This window comes from Mirounga angustirostris, unplaced genomic scaffold, assembly GCF_029215605.1.
Source record: "Mirounga angustirostris isolate CCGP_5_RB_7025 unplaced genomic scaffold, mMirAng1.0.hap1 SCAF_7, whole genome shotgun sequence".
NCBI lineage: Eukaryota > Metazoa > Chordata > Mammalia > Carnivora > Phocidae > Mirounga > Mirounga angustirostris.
Genome location: NW_026991715.1, coordinates 54,738,893 through 54,757,824, shown reverse-complemented (window position 1 = coordinate 54,757,824; position 18,932 = coordinate 54,738,893). Strand labels below are relative to the sequence as shown.

General features: G+C 45.0%; 1 protein-coding gene across 6 annotated transcripts in view; it reads left to right on the top strand.

The window, feature by feature from the left end:
• ZNF366 (zinc finger protein 366) overlaps positions 1 to 18,281 on the top strand; it is a 69,202-nt gene extending 50,921 nt beyond the window's left edge. For all 6 annotated transcript variants that reach the window (XM_045896295.3, XM_064596224.1, XM_064596226.1 and 3 more), the window contains 3 exons: positions 2,098 to 2,289; positions 10,941 to 11,115; positions 14,180 to 18,281. In XM_045896295.3, coding sequence (XP_045752251.1) covers positions 2,098 to 2,289; positions 10,941 to 11,115; positions 14,180 to 14,727 — 915 coding nt within the window. In that variant the 3' untranslated portion in view covers positions 14,728 to 18,281. The remainder of the gene's footprint in view (positions 1 to 2,097; positions 2,290 to 10,940; positions 11,116 to 14,179) is intronic.
• Positions 18,282 to 18,932: the final 651 nt, after the last annotated feature.

Genomic DNA, 18,932 nt, shown 5'->3' with positions numbered 1-18,932 from the left:
GGGCACCTGCCAAATGCAGGAACCATCAACAAAGAATCTGTACTGAGATCCAGCCACAAAGGGGACCATATGCTGATTTCAAGGACTCCTACATGTGTGGAAAAGGAGCCAAAGATGCATTTTAGAACATATAAAAATTCTGTAAGATAGTAGAAAATGAAGTCAAAAATGGACAAAACAACCTGGTATCTGAAATGTCTCACTTGAATTAGGAAACAAAACCCATTTTAATCCACAGTGTCAGCAAATAGTGAGAGGTAGTATTTACTGAACACTTGCTGTGTACCAGGTGCTTTACTTCTCATTTAATCCTCTTCAACAACTCTAAGAGCTACCTGCAGGTATCTCTACTCCAGATTTGCAGATGAAGGCACTGAGGCATGGGGTAGTCACCCAGAATCTGGGACTCCAGCTCTTGAATGCTACTGTCAAGTGTTCCCCTTCTCCACCCCCTTACCTCCCTCACTCCTAACAACCCCCACGGGCTCCCTCTCTGTGCTTCCACTGATCCTATTAGTGACACAGTCACTTCCTTGGTTCCCCAAGTTGTGTCCAGCCTTCCGTTCACTTGAGTTCTAGGCCAGCCTACGTGTGAATTTTACTCTTTAGAGAATTCGGAAAACAGTGATAAGTAGATTCTTCTCCTTGGTCGCAAGACAACAGAATCATAGGCAAGTGGAGAGGCAATCTTGAGAAGATGCTGAAGTAATGTTTGAAACCCATCAAGAACATAATTTTTATTTATAAAAATTAATTATAGAAGATTAATTTATTAATTTCAAAATTTTAAACTCATGGCTTGAATATGCAACATACTGTTAAAATTCATCTTCTTAGGAGGGCATTAAAATTTAGGTCTCTTTGTTAGCCTAAATTCCCACTCATCTACAATCATCTAGACTCAAGAGTATTCCAGCTGGAAAGAGTACCTGATTCTCATATCCACCACCACATCTTGAGATGAGGGAGCCATCCCCAGGAGAGGCCATGAGACTTGTCTAAAGTTACACAGCCAATAAATGGCTGGGCAGAGACGTGGACTTGCCCTTAGGTGCCATGGGCTCACCAAAACTGAAGAGGGATATTTTATCATGTCCCACATTAAAGAAATGGACATATAGGCAGAGAGACTCAGACCTATACTTGGAACTCCTCTCTCCCTAAGTCACTATGGATACCAGATAATATGTGTTTTATAAGGTACAATTGTTAGCTAAGCAACTTGTTATAATCCTGTAACAACCTTAGTTTTAATGCCATGGTTCTCTAAGTTTTCCTTCTGAAAAGTCATTCTGTGTTAAGATGGCTTGTAGAGGCCTTTTCAGGAAAGCACTGGTGAGTCAGGAATAGCTAATACTCTACTTACACTATGAGTCCCTGGGAGTGCTTTCAGTTGAGGGCATTGATGCTTAAGAATTCAAACACTTCTCTATAAACAGCAAGGAAAGTAGAAAGTCTCCTTCTGTCCTGTTTTCTAATTCAGAAAGCTGTCCTCTGCCAAATTTCTCTATAGGGCAGAAGCTAGCCGAGTAGAGGCTCCATAGCCAAATCACAGAGGTCACCATGACCTGTGGGAGCCCAAGAGACTATTTCAAGCGTTGTAATTTATTCAAGTGTGCATAAGGATTGTTCTTCTGGGATTTTCAAGTCCATTAATGAGAACGCCAGAAAACAGTGGTTTTCATATGAGAAATGATAGTATCACTTGAGAAGGTTTTATTTTTTCATTATCAGGAAAGGTGGATTATAGACTCATTTCACATATCATTCCACAGTGCTCTTACCAAAATCCTATTAATCCCCAGAACTGTTACTGTAGAATTAACCCCTGTAGCAGCAGGAACAAGAGCAGTAGCTTTCTTTTCCTCTAAAGGTCTGGCTTAGTTCATGGTTTTCAGAAAACAAAAAAGATTATGTAATCAACACTTTTCAAGAAAACAGCAATTAACAAGGCTAATGCCACACCATTTGGGACTCAGCATCTGTCACCAAGCTCTTCATGGACTTGTGTGGCAAAGAGAAAAATGAAGATTATAATTCTGATGAAAGCATGTTACCTGCTAACCACAGTGTTTTTGGAATCTTGCTTCCCTCCAGGGCGTGAAGGAGCACAAATGTGGGATTTGTGGGCGGGAGTTCACTCTGTTGGCCAACATGAAGAGACACGTGCTGATCCATACCAACATTCGCGCCTACCAGTGTCACCTCTGCTACAAGAGTTTTGTGCAGAAACAGACCCTCAAGGCACACATGATCGTCCACTCTGACGTGAAGCCTTTCAAATGCAAGGTGGGCAGTGGGCCCCAGGAGGGATGCAGGTGGGGAGGACTCAGAGGGTTGTTCTAATGCCCTATGGGGGAGAATCTCCAGGAAACTTTCTACTGTGTCATCAGGTGGGGTCACTGAGGCTCAGAGTAGGTCTGTGGCCAACCCCAGGCCCATCTGCTGCTCTGTTCCTCTTTGCACCCCCTATGTTCACACCAGCCCTTAGCCGGTCCCTGAGAATCCTGCCCTGTTTGTCTCACTGTGAAATCAGAGTGTAGAGGGGAGGAGGGAGCCAGTAGGGGAGGTCTGAGGATGGAAGGCCCATTTGGGGAATGAGGTTGTTAAAGGACGAAGGTGATGTGGCGAGTTCCCATTCCAGAAAGGAGCAATCAGGTATAGTCCTCTTCTCCTTACAAGCCAATAAGTAGAATAGAGAAAGGAGTCACAGAGGCTTCTAGCACTACCCCTCCTGTCTCATACCACCCCCCTTGCCCTCCTGACACTTGGACTGAGCCGTGTAATTTGAGGGCAGGTCTCCCAGGCAAGATGAATGAGATTCTGAGGTTAGCCCCTCTGATGACCTCAGAAATGCTTGTTTGGGTCAGGGAATAACTGTGAGCACAGTCATCTGAAGTGTTTCTCGTTTGTTCCTAAGTACCATGGAGTGCAAGGATTGAGCATCTTCATTAAAATGTCTGTATCAGGTTAACCTGGTTGGATTTTTATTTTATCAGCGGAGATAACGTGGGAGCTGGAGATTTGTAAAACTCAAGGCAATGACTGGTATTAGTTAGAAATGCTTGGGCTTTCCAGACTGTTCCCCTCTCCTCCCATCCCCTCCCCACATTGCTTCCCTTCTCTACCTCCAGAGTGAGAAGGAATCTTGCCGAGGATTGGGTAGTTTAATTCAAGGAATGTACGGGCACGTGTCATCCCCATTGTGAAGAGAGGGCTGAGGGGGAAGGAGAGGGGAACCCCACCTTCAGTTAGAGCCTCTCTGTTTGAAATGGAAGTCTTCCTTCTTGGTTGCTGCATGTCTGATAGGGTCCCAATGCTATGCTCTGTCCATCCGAGGGTCTGTTCCTGCTTTAATCCCTCTACAGCATGTCCCCTGTCCCCCCTCCCCACTTGAAGGAACCCCCTGTGAAGCTAACTGCTTTCCTGTGTTGGCCACTCCTGGACGGGGTGAGAGGGGTCAGGAACCAGAGCTTCCCTAGACCTCTATGAGCATTCTCTGGAGGTGGGGGAGGGAGGTTTCTCCCTCCAGCCCTTTCCTGCCACCCACTTGTGTTTCCCCTCCTTTCCTTCAAGTTCCCAGTGGTTTGAAAGTCAATTTATGTCCATCTTGAGTCATCTGAGCCGAAGGGGGAGGAAGCTGCATGCAGATGGAGCTACAGAATTCATAGTGTCTGGTGCAAAATGAAAATGTGAGGCCGCTTGTTCAAACATTATTAAGAATTTCAAGGTGTTAAACTCAGGACCCTTCTGAGTTGGGGCCTGTGTGACTGCATTGGTCCCATGTCCATGAAGCCAGCCCTGGCTGCACGAGCCTGTGGATTCCATATCCCACCTCTTTGCTCTCTCGTTAGGCACCCTTGATTTCCTTCCCACTTCCCACTTGAGCCCAGGGGTTTGCTCTTTCCTACAGTGGGGGTGCAAACAGGCGCTATCAGTCACTCTTCATGTGTTACGCTGAGTGTACTCTTGGGTTTTGAGCACAAACTGTGTTTTTTATCTTATCAACTGGTGGCCGAACATGCACCTTGTTAAAACACGAAGGGAGCCATGCTTGCCGTCCCTTCCACACCTGTCCAGTCCAGCCAACTCCCACTTCCACCTCATCAATTCAGGTCCAGCAGTAGGGTTTAAACCAGGCAGAAAATATCTCTGAAACAAGGGCTATGTCAGGGAGCAGAGCCGATACAGAAAAAGGACTTGCAGGCTGGGTTTGATCTGGGGACATAGGGGCAGTTCTGTGTGCCTACCTCAAGGGCTTTGGAACGGCCTGGAGAATTTCTTGAGCCAGGTGGTATCTGAGGGTTTAGAAGGTTCTCTCTGGTACCAGTGCACAGAAGACTGCATATTATAGTGCAACCTGGGCCCATTGATCAGTGAGCCAGCTTTGCCCAATGCTTTATGGGCATTGGGCATCCACCATCCACCCCAATGATAGTGTACCATACAGGGCTCAACGGGTGCCTGAGGTTCCACTCTGTGGTTCAGAAACTCAATTTGACCTCTCCTTGAGGGTGCATTAGGCTCTGTATGTGTGCTCACACCACCTGATTGCAGGATGAAATGCCAGCTCTGAGATGATGCACAGTTTATATTCTTCAGTAGCAGATGGGCCTATTGCAGGAATTGGACGAGTCATCTGCAAAGGCCACCTTTCCCTGGTGGAGGGGTTTTCCCAGGAGACCACACTATGGGTCAGAAGGCTGCCTAGGAGAGTGTATCTATCATTAGAAAAAAACAAGTGGCTGTTGAAAGGTACTTTGGTCAAGCAGGTGGCCCTTCTCCATTCTTAGACATTTCTGAAACAAGGACAGGGGTCAGTCACCTCACTGAAGAGCCATCTACCTCCAGGGAGGTGCCAGAAGCATCTCCTTGTCCCCATCTCCCTGCTAAGTGCTCCCCTGTTTGGTGTCCTCTTTGTGTCATCACCCTTCTTCATTTCAAAGGAATTTCAGTGCATGTCTGAGTTTACAGAGTATGTGACAGGGCTCTATGTGTTTGTAAACTAGCCCCAGATCCCACTGTAGGATATTGTGTCCTGTGGACTTCACTCCCCATCAGTGTCGTTGTGGATTCTTGGAAATCTGGCCCTGAGTGGAGGTTGATGGGACTTTGGGAGTTGGGTATGGAATGGAGGGCCATTTGCTGATCGCTACAAAATTCACAGTCAGTCAGAGATGAGTTGCTGGCTGACTGCATAGCGATGTTGGAGAAGAGGCCCAGAAAACTCAACCCAAGCTTTATTGTGGGTAACAGGGAGGAGATGTTCCCTTTACATGACTGACATGGCTGGAAAAGGAGGCAGACCTTGCTCCAATCATGTTCCAAGAGTTAGCTCTGTCTCTTTGACCCAAAACCTTGTAAAAAGGGGAGATTGTTTAAGTAACAGATTCTACTTTCTTGGGTTTCTCACCACTAAAAATCCTTCCTAACCTAAAGCACTCCCCCCTCCTCCCCAGCCCCGTTGCAACATGGACTGGCTCTCTCTGGCCCCATGCTCAGTGGAAACAGCTGTCCACAGCAAGCAGAAACATTCGCTCACTGTGAGATTAAGCATTAACAATAGGACGGAAAATTAGAGGAGAGGAAAGGTTTCCATTCTATATTTCTTTTTTTTTTCTCTTAAAAAAAAAATTACTGCCCTTCTGGGCTCTTTTGCTATTGGCTCCACTTCTGGACTCCCTGCTTCTTGGAGCCAGCTGGAGGATCTCCAAAGACCTGCGCCTGTAGACTTAAGCCATGTTTCAGAAATACGCTTCCCAGATTCTGCGTAAGCACGCAGGGGTTGATTTGGATGCTATCCTTGTAGCAGCCACACTCCATAATAGCAAAGAACCAGCTGCCGTCTTTGGGAAACCTGTCCAGGAAAAGCAGCCATCCAGAATTTCCGGGACAAATTCTCCTTTGAGATGGGTGAAGCCGGGAGCTGCCTAAGTTATGAATCACCAGGTCATCTGCAGCCTCGTCTGAGGCAGAGGCCCGAAGGCGGAGGGCAGAGCTGATAGAAGAGGATGAGGTCTCCTTGGAAAGGGTCCCACCACCTTTGCCACAATGGCTTTGCTTGGCACTCCAGCTCTTGGATGCCCCATGGGGAACAAACCGGCTGGGGCCTGTGAGGGGCCCAGAACTTTGGGTCAGGGCTCTCAGGCTGGCATGGAGGGGGTTAAGGCAGTGACCAGATAGCAGCCTTTTGGCAGCAAAGCCCTCCTCAGCAGAAGGAAGGATATAGCTGTATGAACTGCCTGCTTAACAATGCCTCACATGTCCCCAGGGGCCCGCCTGCAAATAGATTTCATCTTGCTTTCTCTTGTACTTTTCAAAGCTTCCTGTTTTCTCACGGTCCTTTTGGACAGTTTACAGTCTCTCTCTCTCCCTCCCTCCCTCTCTCTCCCTTTGAGGAAAGGAACACCCTTCTTATTAAAAGAGAGAGAGAGAGAGAAGAATGTAAGGGAAGGGCAGTTTAGCAGAGGCCATTCTCCTCGGCTGCAGGCTTCAGCTCTTTGACCTTTTCTCCTAGAATAGGAAAACACAGGTTTCCTGGTGCATCTCAGTCCTCAGGCTCAGATGAGGCTGCTTGGCACGAAGCGGCATGCCTCTTCTTGGCTCTGTGGGCCTCTGGCCAGGGCTGCCTGCTGCCATCACCCAGTCTCTGCACGAAGCCGGCTTCTCGGTGTGGCTGACTGGCTGCATTGTCACTGCAGCTCACGTGAAGTGGCCTGAGGTGCCTCCAGGCCCTGGACAGCGAGGGACGGGGCAGGAGGAGGCCAGAATTCAGAGGAGTGAACAGGGCTTCGGCCAGCTATTTAAAGGGCTGAGGATTGCGGAGCCGCATAAAGGGCTTTCCCAAAGGCTGCAATTCAGGATGACTCTTCTCTTTCCAACCACGTTTCTCAGTGCTGGGTCAGGCACAACTCCTTCCATTTCTGTACGTCTCAAGTGACCTGGCAAGTATTTGCTCAAAGGATTCCTTACTTCGTCCTCCCTCTAATATTTCCTCCAAATAATTTGGTTTAAAAAGCACTCTTACCTGTAAAGATCTTTCTATTTCCAGAATGTAAAGGAGTCTACTATGTACATGATAATGATAATAATAAGAGCTAATATTTATTGAGCTCTTACTATTTGGCAAGATCTTTGCATGAATGATCTCATTTGATCCTTACAACAACTTTCATAAGAAACTATTATTATCATTGACATTTTACAGAAGAGAAAATGGAGCAAGTTCTCTATCCTTTTGGGCTCTCACCATCACCTCTCTGCTCTGCTATCTCCAAACCTAATGATTCGTACAACCCACTTTTAAAGGACAGTTCAAAACATTTGTTCCAATTTTCTATTAAATGTTGAGGTCCCCTTCCATTTAAAAAGTAGGCATAAAAGTGTGTCTTTGACGGAGAAGCTGAGATTTAATGTCAGAGGCACACGAATACCCCTCATTAGAGCAACTGAGAATTCAGGAGGGGCAGACTGGTTGAGATGACCACCTGCACCATGACATCTGAGACGTCACCATTCCAGTAGCTTCTTGTATCGACAGCCACCTTAATTTAATCCCCACAGACCTTGGCAGGAGATGATTCAGCAAGTCTTGACTTGGGTAAGCTCTTAGCCTCAAACCTCATGATTACAGGGGCCTTGACATAGACTGACTGCTTTCCCCAGGAAAAGAAACTAGCATTTTGGTGATCCCTCCCAACTCTTCTTCTTCCTTCCAGTCTACTTCCCTTTCTCTACTATAATGATTCTTCTTGGAGCTCACATCTCAAACCCCACCCAAGGGTGCCATCTTTAATTCGCCCAGTTCTCTTTCTCTGGCCTCTCTTCAGTAACAGTGACTGAGAGGTCTCTCTCTGAATTTCACAGACATAAAATATCTTCTACTATGTGGATAGCCCTGTGCTTCATATTGAGGTTGGCCACAAAGAAAAGGAAGGTAGCCCTTGCATTTCAGAAGATAACCTAGGGTTCCTTTTAGTGCCCCAAACATCTTTCAGAGTTGACACACCTTCATTCAACCCTGCAAAAGCTTTCCATCGGTTGGTCCAGTAGGCTACCATAAACCATGAAGGATAACTCTGATATATAAAAAATAAATTTTACCATCAGCACAAAAATAAGTGTCCTCTACCAGTCACCTTCTGATAATATAGCTGACCAGTCATGCCCTACAGTGGACCTTCCCTAAAGCCATATGCTTTGACTTCAGGGAACAATATCATTTTAATGTCCTGATATACTCATGTACCACTAAAAATGTTTCATGATTTTCAGGAGTGAATGAATTGAGTTAGAAAAACATTATATTAGAAAAATACACACTGGGCTATGTTAAAGGATCATAAAATGTGGCTTGTCTAAAGCTAAAAAAGAATCTGGAAATTACTTATCAGTAGCCATTCTGATGTGTGCACACATCTCTGTGTGTTGGGGTGGGAGTGGGATGGGGAAGGGGAAAGGGAAGTGGGACCTTGGGGTGGGTGAACTGCACGATCCCTCTGACCTCTAAGTCACAGCAGCTGTGGCAACAGCGAATAGTTGGTCATTATCACAGCTGTGATCACTGTGTTGCCTATCGTTTAAGGTTGAATAGAGTGCCTGAAACTACTTAATGAAGAGAATTCATTCTGTATCAAAACAAAAACAAATGGCACCCTATACATTCTTCAAGGTTTGGCTAAAATTCCATCTCCTTTATAAAAACCGTTTCAGACAAGTCCAGATTCTAATACCTTAGCAAGTAGAGGTAATACCTAAAAGTAGAATGTCTCCTTTTTAGGAGCCAAGTGCAGAAGGCACCCATCTCTTCAATTCTGTCTGGTTTAAACTACCATGAGACCCATCCAAGCTTGAACTAGTGCAGTAGTCTGATCTTGCAGCCTCCAGCTCCACGTGTCTTGTGCTTAACCTCCAGCTCCACGTGTCTTGTGCTTAACCACGTGTCTTGTGCTTCTGCTGTTTTCAGATCTTTTGCTGCAACCTCACTCCAAATAATCAGGAACCATCCCACAAACCAAATGAGATATACTTTTTCTAAAATGAATCATGAGTGGAAATACCTAATGTAGAATCTCTAGATTCAAAGCTTTCTTTCCCCCTTAGTCAGGATGGAGAACTGGATAAACTAAGCTAAGCTAATAAGTAATACTCTACCAGAACTTCCACACATGTGCAAAGCTGAGTCACAGATTGATTCATCTTATTAAATTGTCTCTATTGAGAATAAAAGAAAGCAAGTATCCATCCCACACGTAGGGCTTCTCCCCAGGACGTTAAAATTAGACCAACACTCTCAGTCTTTTCCCTCTTGGGTCACCTTTTCCACATGAATGTGGTGTGCAGATGCTCTGAATACTGAGTGTGGGACACCAGTATGCCAAATTCATTCTTGCCAGTAAGGAAGTAAAAAGGGAAAAAAGTACTTAAAACCCCCAAATATGAATCATTTAAAAATACAGAACCAATTATTCATTATCCATGCGTGGATTATCTGTGACAAAGTTGTCATCCCAGCTGGCTGCCTCTTACCACCCAGCATTCTTTTCGGCTGGCCTCCCAAGGTCATTGTTTGTTAGGTCTACGCATTCTTCCAGGGCCAGTTAAGTCTCATCTCCAAGGCCACCTAACAGAAACAGTGCCTTCTTTAATAAACATTCAATCCAGGATCCCCAACACTATCCCTGAAAATCTCTCTCTGTGAGAAAGGAAAACTGGTGTCAGCCTCAGGGGACACTTACCTTGAGTCCTCTCTCCAAGCTATCTCTCCCCCCATCTCGCTGCCCTCACGACATGGGCCTCTGAGTTTGGGGAGGGAAGGAAGATGTTCCTTCTTAACACTCTGGCCTTAGCACAGACAGAAAACCCTTCTTTCTATTCTTCCCAGCACAGCTGAGGGAGGGCTGGATCCTCTAAACCCTGCTCTGCTAGGGCTTGGGGACAAGAAAAGGAAGGAAAAGACCCAGAGCAGCAGATTCTGTTTTCCACCTTCTGCAACTGCATAAATTGCCTTCGAAAAGGCAGTTCAGTTCTTTCAAAAGAAGTTGGAGAACCACTGTTCTGATCCATCATGCATCTGCACTTTGTTGGAAGAAGAAATGACAAAACAACAAAAAGAAAGAAATGAATAAAACATGTTTACTTTTTGTATAGCTGAGATAATATTTTTCAGTACTTCAAATCTCTGCCCCATAGAGAAGACATATTCCTTCCTTTAGCTCTCTGTTCTTTCTAATTTTGACATCCATCCCCAAAATAATCAAATTAAAAAATTAGAAACACATTGCACGATACAGTCTAACAGAAGAGTTATGTTGAGGGGACACAGGATGGTGTGGTGGTTTACCATGTGGCCTCTGGTGTCTAGTGGCCTTAGTTCATTATCCCAGCTCCAGTACCCATTAGCTGTGTACCTTGGCTGAGTGCCTTAATCCCTCATTTTGTCCCTCTGTAAAATGGGGGTGATAACAGCACCCATCTCATGGGATTGACATGAGAATTAGATGTGATACTCCATGGCAGACTTAGGACAGTATCTTCCATGTTATAATGCTCCATAAATATTAAACAAGTAATCATACACTTACGATTAAAGTGAAGCACACTTTGAGCCATTGTTTTTCACATCAGCCTTTCTCCTTTTCTACAACCTGCATTCAAATGAAGCTGAAATAGGTCTGCAAGTTTTGCCTTGTGTTTAAAAATCACTGTGTAATAGGAATACAATCTCATGAGTCCATTCCTACTGGCTCCACTCTGAGCCGGGCACAATCCAGGCCCTCCCTGACGTCACTGGGGACATTTCACTTGGAGGCCGCTTAAAATGCCAAGATCCAAACAAAGGAGTAGCACATCCATCCTCACATGGGCCTGGGTGTGGGTTCATCTGGGGAGGGCCCACCACCATGAGTAACCTGTCTTATCCTCATCATTGTTTCTGACAGCTGTGTGGGAAGGAATTCAACCGGATGCACAACCTAATGGGTCACATGCACCTGCACTCTGACAGCAAACCCTTCAAGTGTCTCTACTGTCCGAGCAAATTCACCCTAAAGGGGAACCTGACACGTCACATGAAAGTCAAGCACGGGGTCATGGAGCGGGGCCTCCATTCTCAAGGTAATCACTCTTCCAGGAAGCACCCAAGCCTGCTGAGGCCAGTGGATAACAAAAGGGAGCTGAACTTGTTTTTAGGGGGCTTTACTTTGGGGGGCTATTCCTGTAGTTGAAAAGGGATCAGAATTTTCAAGACCACAGCAGAGGAAAAAGAAGAGTCTTACAATGTTACTATAACAAATAGAATGCTAATATCTGGAGGTAGTGCATAAAAGTGAATCATAGAGGAGAAATTGGAATATCCGAACGACACCCATCAGTACCGTTACTAGTTTCTGCTCCAGACACCACATCAGGTGTCCTGTCTCCTTTAATCTTTAAACAACTCAAGGCGGGAGGAACTTCTATTACCTCCATTTTATAGATGGGGTAACTGAGGCTTCAAGATACTGATTTTCCCAAAGCTGCTCAACTCAAAAGTGGCAGAGTCAAGATTTGAACACAGACCTTCCTGACCCTAAAGCCTTTAGTGGATCTTTTTCATCGCACTGCTGTTAAAGGACATGTGATTTTTCTTTCCTTTATAAAAAACAGGTCTGTAAGCTCTGCATTAGCAGAAGTGTACCTGTAGCAGGCTAGGTCTCCTCGTGTTCACAACCAGATGCACCCAAGGACAGTTTTCCTGCTTGGTGGGGCTAATTGGCCCATATGCAGAGCACGGGCTGCTGCCTCCCCTCACTGAGTCCTCACTGAGCCAGTAAAAAGTTCTTGACTCTTCCATTTTCTCAGTCCCAGGGCCCTTAGCTGTGAAGAGTTTAGGTTCCCGATCCACTAAATTCAGCAGGTTGCTCTTTAGTCACTTAAACAAGCGGTCCTTCAACAAGCAGGCAAGAAATCCACCTCTATCCCAAACAGCACGCTACGTGCTGCCAGAGAGACCAGGGAAGTGAGACCATCTTTGCTCCCTGGAAAGTCCGTGTTGGGGGAGAGCAGGCACACACTGAGGTAACTTAACAAAACGCTGTGAACAGCTGTTTTCTGATACTGGTGTGATTAAAGCGCAGTGCCATGCACTTTAGAAATACTATTGTTTGTGCCCACAATTTCACAAAGTAGCCTATGTTATTCCCATTTTATGTAAGAGGAGACCAAGACCAAGAGGCGTTATAAACTGTTCGATGTCATACACCAAATCTGAAGGCAGAACTGGGACTCCAACTCCAGAATTTCTGAATGAAGCTGGCGCCCACTACACTAGGTGAACACATGGGGTGATCTGTTCTTGTTGGCCGCTTCTCCTACCCTTCTCAGAGAGCTGGTCAAATAGGCACACGTGTTCATAAATACAACACACACGTATACCCACAGCATGAAACAGAATGATTATAGTTTTCCTATTTTTCACGGCACCCACTGAGCTTACACTGCTCCTGAGTGACAGGGAGCTGTGGTCATCACAAAACAAAGCCTAGAGTTTATGCAAAAGCTCTGAAAAAATTCTGGTTAAAAAATAAAAGCCGTTTTCTTTCCCCAAGATTGGTTTTCTCCTGAATTATTCTTTGCATCTCTAGTTGCCTGAGCCAATTTCAAACATAGGCCTGGATTTTTCCAGAATAGGTGAAGTTTGTTCAATCACTGCGCCTGGGGACAGAAGGCAATGAGGAGACAGTCCTCCACTTGAAAGCCTACCCTGGTCACCGTGTCTTACCCCACATGGGGGCTCAAATCCTAAAAGGCACCTAACAACTCTGTCATTCTTCTGGAAAAATAAAGAGCATCACTATATATCAGAGAGATGCTTTGAAAGTTAACAGACTTTCAACAATTTTAATGTTTTCATCTACAGAAGGTGTTAGCACTTTTTCACTCTAGTGTTTGAAATGGCTCAAAAATCATGACTCAGATTAAAAAGATCCTCCCCATGCCCCTTACATGATTAAAGCTATAGACAGCTTCATTGCCTGACAATATCGTAAGGCAGGCTGACTTGGACCTTTGCCCTTATGTGCTCCCACCCTGGAAGCCTGATTGTTCCCACCTCCTCCTCAGGGCCTGATTGCTGGCTCACCAGGACCAGAGACCTTCAAGATCAAATCGGGCAGAATGTTACCATGTGTTTGTTGGCTCCTGAAAAGTCCCTCCCTGCAGGGCCCTCAAACTGAAACTAAAAGTGAGCCCCTTGCGCATGGCTGTGCCCAACAGCAGAGATACTTGTGGTTGGACACAGGGGCTTTGGATCTCTTTGTGCCCTCTCTATCTGTGCTTAGGGGCCTAGTTATGGCGTGGCCTTCTTGGCCCAAAATGGTAAATATAATTTTTTCAAGATGAAAATACCTTTGTTATGGTTTTGTTTTTTCTTATGGTAAAATATATGCTCACTGAAAATAATAAGAAATATATTAGAAATGAAAAGAAAAATGTTAGAATCACCTAATGTTTGAGATTTTGATGTAAATTCTTCCAGATATTTTTTGATAAAGATAGATAAAATTGGGACTGCACTATAAATATATATATGATAAATATGTTTTTTACTTAAAATATATAGAATACCTTTTTATGACTATTAGTAGGTCTCTACATCTTCTTCATGTGGTTCATTGTATTATTTATCTAAGTAAACCTCTATCATTTCAGTTTCACTGTAAAAAAAAATGTGATGAGCATCCTTATACATTTTGTGCACCTGTATGACTATTTTCATAGTTTAAATTCTCAATTGTATAATTGCTCAGTCAGAGCTATGCTTATTTTAAGCTTTTGGTACATGTTGCCAGATTTACCTTAAAGGAGTTCTACTGATGTAAACTACATCTGTGACAAGGCCCATCTCTCCATACCCTTACTGGGAATTTATTTTTATTTTTTATTTTAATTTAATTTTTTTTTTTTAAGTAGGCTTCACACCCAGCGTGGAGCCCAACACAGGGCTTGAACTCACGACTGTGAGATCAAGACCTGAGCTGAGATCAAGAGTCAGACACTTAACCAACTGAGCCTCCCAGGCGCGCCTAGGAATTTGTTTTTAAAATGTAAAATGAAACTATACTAAATGGCCCTGGGTACCACGCAATGACCCATTTTCACAGCTATTCCTGGGGCCTGAATATTGCTTTTGCTCTCACAGGTTTTGGAAGGGGGAGAATTGCCCTGGCCCCGACGGCAGGAGTGCTCAGGAGTCTGGAACAAGAGGAGCCCTTTGACCTTTCCCAGAAGCGTGGGGCAAAGGGGCCAGTGTTCCAGTCAGATGGGGAGAGCGCCCGGGGCAGCCCCTGCCATGAGGAAGAGGAGGAGGACACCAGCTATGAGGTGGAGCAAGACAGCCCGGGCCTGGCCCCACAGAGCAGGCAGCCCTGCACACCCCACGATCTACCCACCCAGCCCGAGCCAGCTCCCAGGGCACTCGAGGACCCCTGTGAGGAGGAAGAGGAGGACGACGACGAGGACAAGCCCAAAGGAGAGCACCAGGAGAGGAGCAAGGACAGCCTTGGGGCAGAGGGCAGCCCGGAGAGAGAATTCGCCCTCAGAGAAGAGTGTCTCCACCTCAGGGCTCTGCAGAGTGCCCGGAGGGGCCCCTCCTTTTCTGATTACTTGTACTTCAAGCACAGAGATGAGAGTTTAAAAGAATTACTGGAGAGGAAAATGGAAAAACAAGCAGTGCTTTTAGGCATCTAAGTGGACAGTTTTCAAATTGCATTTGGAAAATGAGAACTAGGCAGTTCAAATATAGCTTTCTGCATGAGTTGTCATTTGCTGGAGACTGGCAAATGGTGCAAATCTTTATAAATGGCTCAGACTACATGAGCAGGGATTTGTCCTCAGTAATGTAAATGCTTCTCAGGTCTTTCCTTGGCCCCTTGATTTCTAACACACATGCAGGGTCCTCTTCAGTGCTATTTTATGCATCTCCACTATAATAGACTGTACATATTCTAGAGACCTAATTGTAAGCTGATGCTGAGGTGCTTTTAGAAATTCTATTTTCCTTTGACTAATATGCAATACATGGGAAATTTTTTTTAGTTGCAAAAATATGGTGCTTGACACGTTACCTTATCAATGATGATTTAGTTGAATGTGTGCAAGTTACCATATTTTTCCAGATAGATGAAAACATTCCTAGTTGTATATATGAAAATCACCTTTATTAAATAAGCCAACATACCAGAAATGACAAGAAGAGTGAGGTATAGAAGAGGATATTCTCAAGTGGTTGCTGCAGATATAAGAGAGAAGTTTAAGAAAATATGAATAATTTCAACTAATGAAAAACCAGCAGTTCTGAGCTTCCTGCCTGGGTCTGCCTTGTTCTGCTCCAGCTGCCTTCATCAGATGTGGCATTTGGAGCGTATTGTCAGATGGCCCCAAAGTGGTCAGCGTCTGCAGGCTCACCCCTTGTGTCCTGAGCAGAGCTCCTTCCTGGAGACCTTGTTCTGAGGCCCCGTGCCCCATAAAGTAGCTGCAGGAAGAGCTGTCGCCTTGAGCAGTGGCTTTCTCCTCAGCGCGGGAGCTGGGGGCGTGGTCGGGAAGTCTTGCAATCTGAGTGCTGCTTCTTTAGAATATTAGAATCACCATCAGCTAATTACTGCTAAGGGAGATTCTGGACTGTGTTCTCAATGCTGCCTGCGCAGTAGAATCATCTAGGGGAACTTTAAAAAAAAATACCAATGCTGAGGCCTCAAGCTCTGAGATTCTGATTTAATTTGGTCTAGAGTGGAGCCCCAACTTTGGTGTTTTTTAAAAGGTTCCCCCTGATGATTCTTCTGTGCAGGAGGATCGAGAAAGACTGACTGGGCTAATAGGGTGGCTCTCTTGGACTCCAGGAGTATGTGTTTCTGGCTTCAGACTCATTAAAATGTGGAGCAGGAGACCTTGAAATCATACTGCTGACCTAGGGCTTCTTACCTGTTCCATAAGACCCTCACAAGGACACAAACACACGCATGCATGTGCATGTGTGCACACACACACACACACTCACACACTCACACACACTGTATAAACACACACTCTTTGTATTAGAAGATGATGCCTGTGATGTTTATGGTCACCTAATATGTTTAAAAATATATAGCCAGCCTACAGTGACTCATTATTTCTTCCTAGATGCTTGAATCATGACTCTAGTGAGTGGCCATGACTGTCATGGGTGGGCTGAACCCAGCCAGTAGGCTTTCCTTAGGCACCAGTGCCAAGTAAAGCAGTGCTCACGGGATGTTGCAGATCTGTGACTGACCATAAGCAGTAACCCTCTGGTACTGTGTCTGTGTTTATGTAAAAACTGCCTCTTGGTTAGTAGTTTCAACTCTTTATTTGTAGAGTGAGGTACTGTTTATTGTGTTGCTTTCTCTCCTCCTAAAGTTCCAGTACATTTCTTGAGAAGACCTGGCCCGTGTCTGACTGCTGGATGTCAGCTTTTTCTCTTGGCCAAGGTGCTTCCCCCGACACTCACTGACTTCTAATCATCCCCCCATGGGCTTTGTCAATCCCTGACGCATTTCTCCCGCCCCCCTCGCCTAAAGCTCTTTCCTTCAGCCTCACCACCACTGCAAATGCCAAAGCTGTTTGGGTTTCCTACCGCCACCTGTGTGCTGAGGTCAGGCTCCTGCAAAGGGGATGCTGAAGGAAATAGTTTGGGTTTCTGTGGGTACAAGCCCAACTCTGTGCCAGGAAAGTGTCCCAAGTCCTTGGAGGGGTGACTTGCCTTCCAGTCATTATTGATATAGTTCATTAGTGCCTCTGATCAAATCATGCAGGAGGCTGGCTGCATGGTCTGTGAGGCCTCCAGCTGTCAGGGTCCCATTACAAGTTCATTCTTTCAGTAGCCTATAGTAGTTGAAGACATACTTCCAGTGTGTTCTGGGCATGCCTCGCCAGAACCAGGAAATCTAGAATAGCAAGCTCTAGTCTTTTCCAACCAAATGAATCACATGGGAATGTTTGAGGATCAAGTTCATGTTGAGATGGAGAGAGTATGGTCTAGAATGATGGTTTCCAAATTGTGGATCAAGGAGCCAGAGGTCCCTCTTAGGTCCCTCCAAAGCTGCTAGAGGAGAAGGAGAAACTCTCAGCCCTCACACCCTCTTCACTCAAAGTGGCTCACATTTCATCTGTTTTTCATGTTAGCCTTTCAAGTAAAATTTCATTTTGAGGGGAAAAAATGCCTAAGAAAAGTAATTTAAAAAGTGTTAGGAAGTGTATTATAAAGCCTGTTTTTAGTTCTTGACTCTGGGTATGAGAGACTTAATTAGCTCTAGCCTGATGATAAATATAAAATATACACTGACCTTGTGAGAATTAAGGCTAAAATCTTGGTTTTGTATGTTGTTGAGTGACCACCATCCTGACTTGCCTGGACCAACCCTGGTTTATACCTTTGCCCCAAGATCATTGCTAAGAGTATTACCTCAACTCTCAGAAGTATCCCAGTTTGCGTGAGAAATTACATGGATACCTCATGTGTAAGTGCAGAGCTAAGGGAAGGTTGGCCAACCTTGCCTACTGGGCTAATTAATGAGAATGCAAACCTGAAGGACAGCACGGGGGGTCACCCTGAGAGAACTGAGGGGCAAAACCGTCCAAGGTTATCAGCACTCTAAGGGCTAGGGCAGCATAACATTCACCCTCTTGTGACACTCTGAAAATAGGTCACTCCCGAAAGCTTTCCAGACTTTTGACCGCTGTCACTCTGAAACAGCCAACTGACCAGCCAAGTGGCGTATTTCTCTTTTATCCTTTTTATTCAGGCCTATGACCACCTCCCTCTTTTTGCCTTCTAATTCCTCTCTCATTCTTTCTTTTTTAAAAAATTTGACTCCCCATTGGCCATGAGACTGAGGCTGACCTTTCATAACCCCACAAGGGTAACTGGTATATTTGTATATGAGTAGCGGCATGAGAAAGTCCAATGTGCATACTGTATTTATTAAGCCCTAAAGACATTTAATAAAATATTAACATCGCATTTTGAATCATGATCTTTGTCTGCTTTGCTGGAACAAAATGTAACAGAGCTAACATTTAAAATCCTTCGCATATTTGGACAACATTACACCAAATGTTGATTTTGTACAGAATTCTGGCTTGCTATTTAAATATGAAAACTCCAAGTATGTAGTAACCCAAGTTGTGAATATTGCTTTCTGCTTCAGTGGAAAAGCAGTTTACCTGAAAATAGCATGTAACCTATATTTTGTTAATTTAAGCAAATAAAGACATGTTGAAAAGGCTGAGTTAATTATTTGCAAATACCTGAAATTTTGCTAGGAAACTACCATTGTCAGTGTCTCGCTCCTGCCCTCATCCCTTCTGCCAGAGTAGTTCCCTTTGGGGCTTCAACCCCAGGGAGATAGATGTTGGATTCTCCCTGCCTCAAGGTTTCAGAAAGGATTCATGAAGCTCAGACCATCTGCAGGGGGGTGACACTTTCCTCATCCTCTTTATCTTGCCCATTCAAAAAAACTAGTTCTGGAAGGGTGTCATGAGGAAGTGGGAAGTGAGCGGCAAGATTGCCTTACTCTGCGTCAAGTTCTTTGTAGGATGCAGTTGAACCAAGAGGCCATGTACTATACTGGGCATGAGCATAGGTTCTGGTATCAGGTTCCTGGGTTCAAAGCCCAACTCTCCTACTTGCAATCTTTGAGACCTGTGGCCGGTTTGTGAACCTCTCCATGCCTCCGTTTCCTCACCTGTGATAATGGGATTCGGAACCTTCCTCACCAAGTTGTTTGTAGGTTAAATGAGTTAATATATGCAAGACACTTGAAAAGTGCCTGGCTCATGGTGCATGCTATGTGAGAATTTGCCATTATTGTCACCAACAAAGTGGCCAGAAGACAGAACACTCAGCTCTCCCTTCTCAGCTTACAACGCTGTGTCGG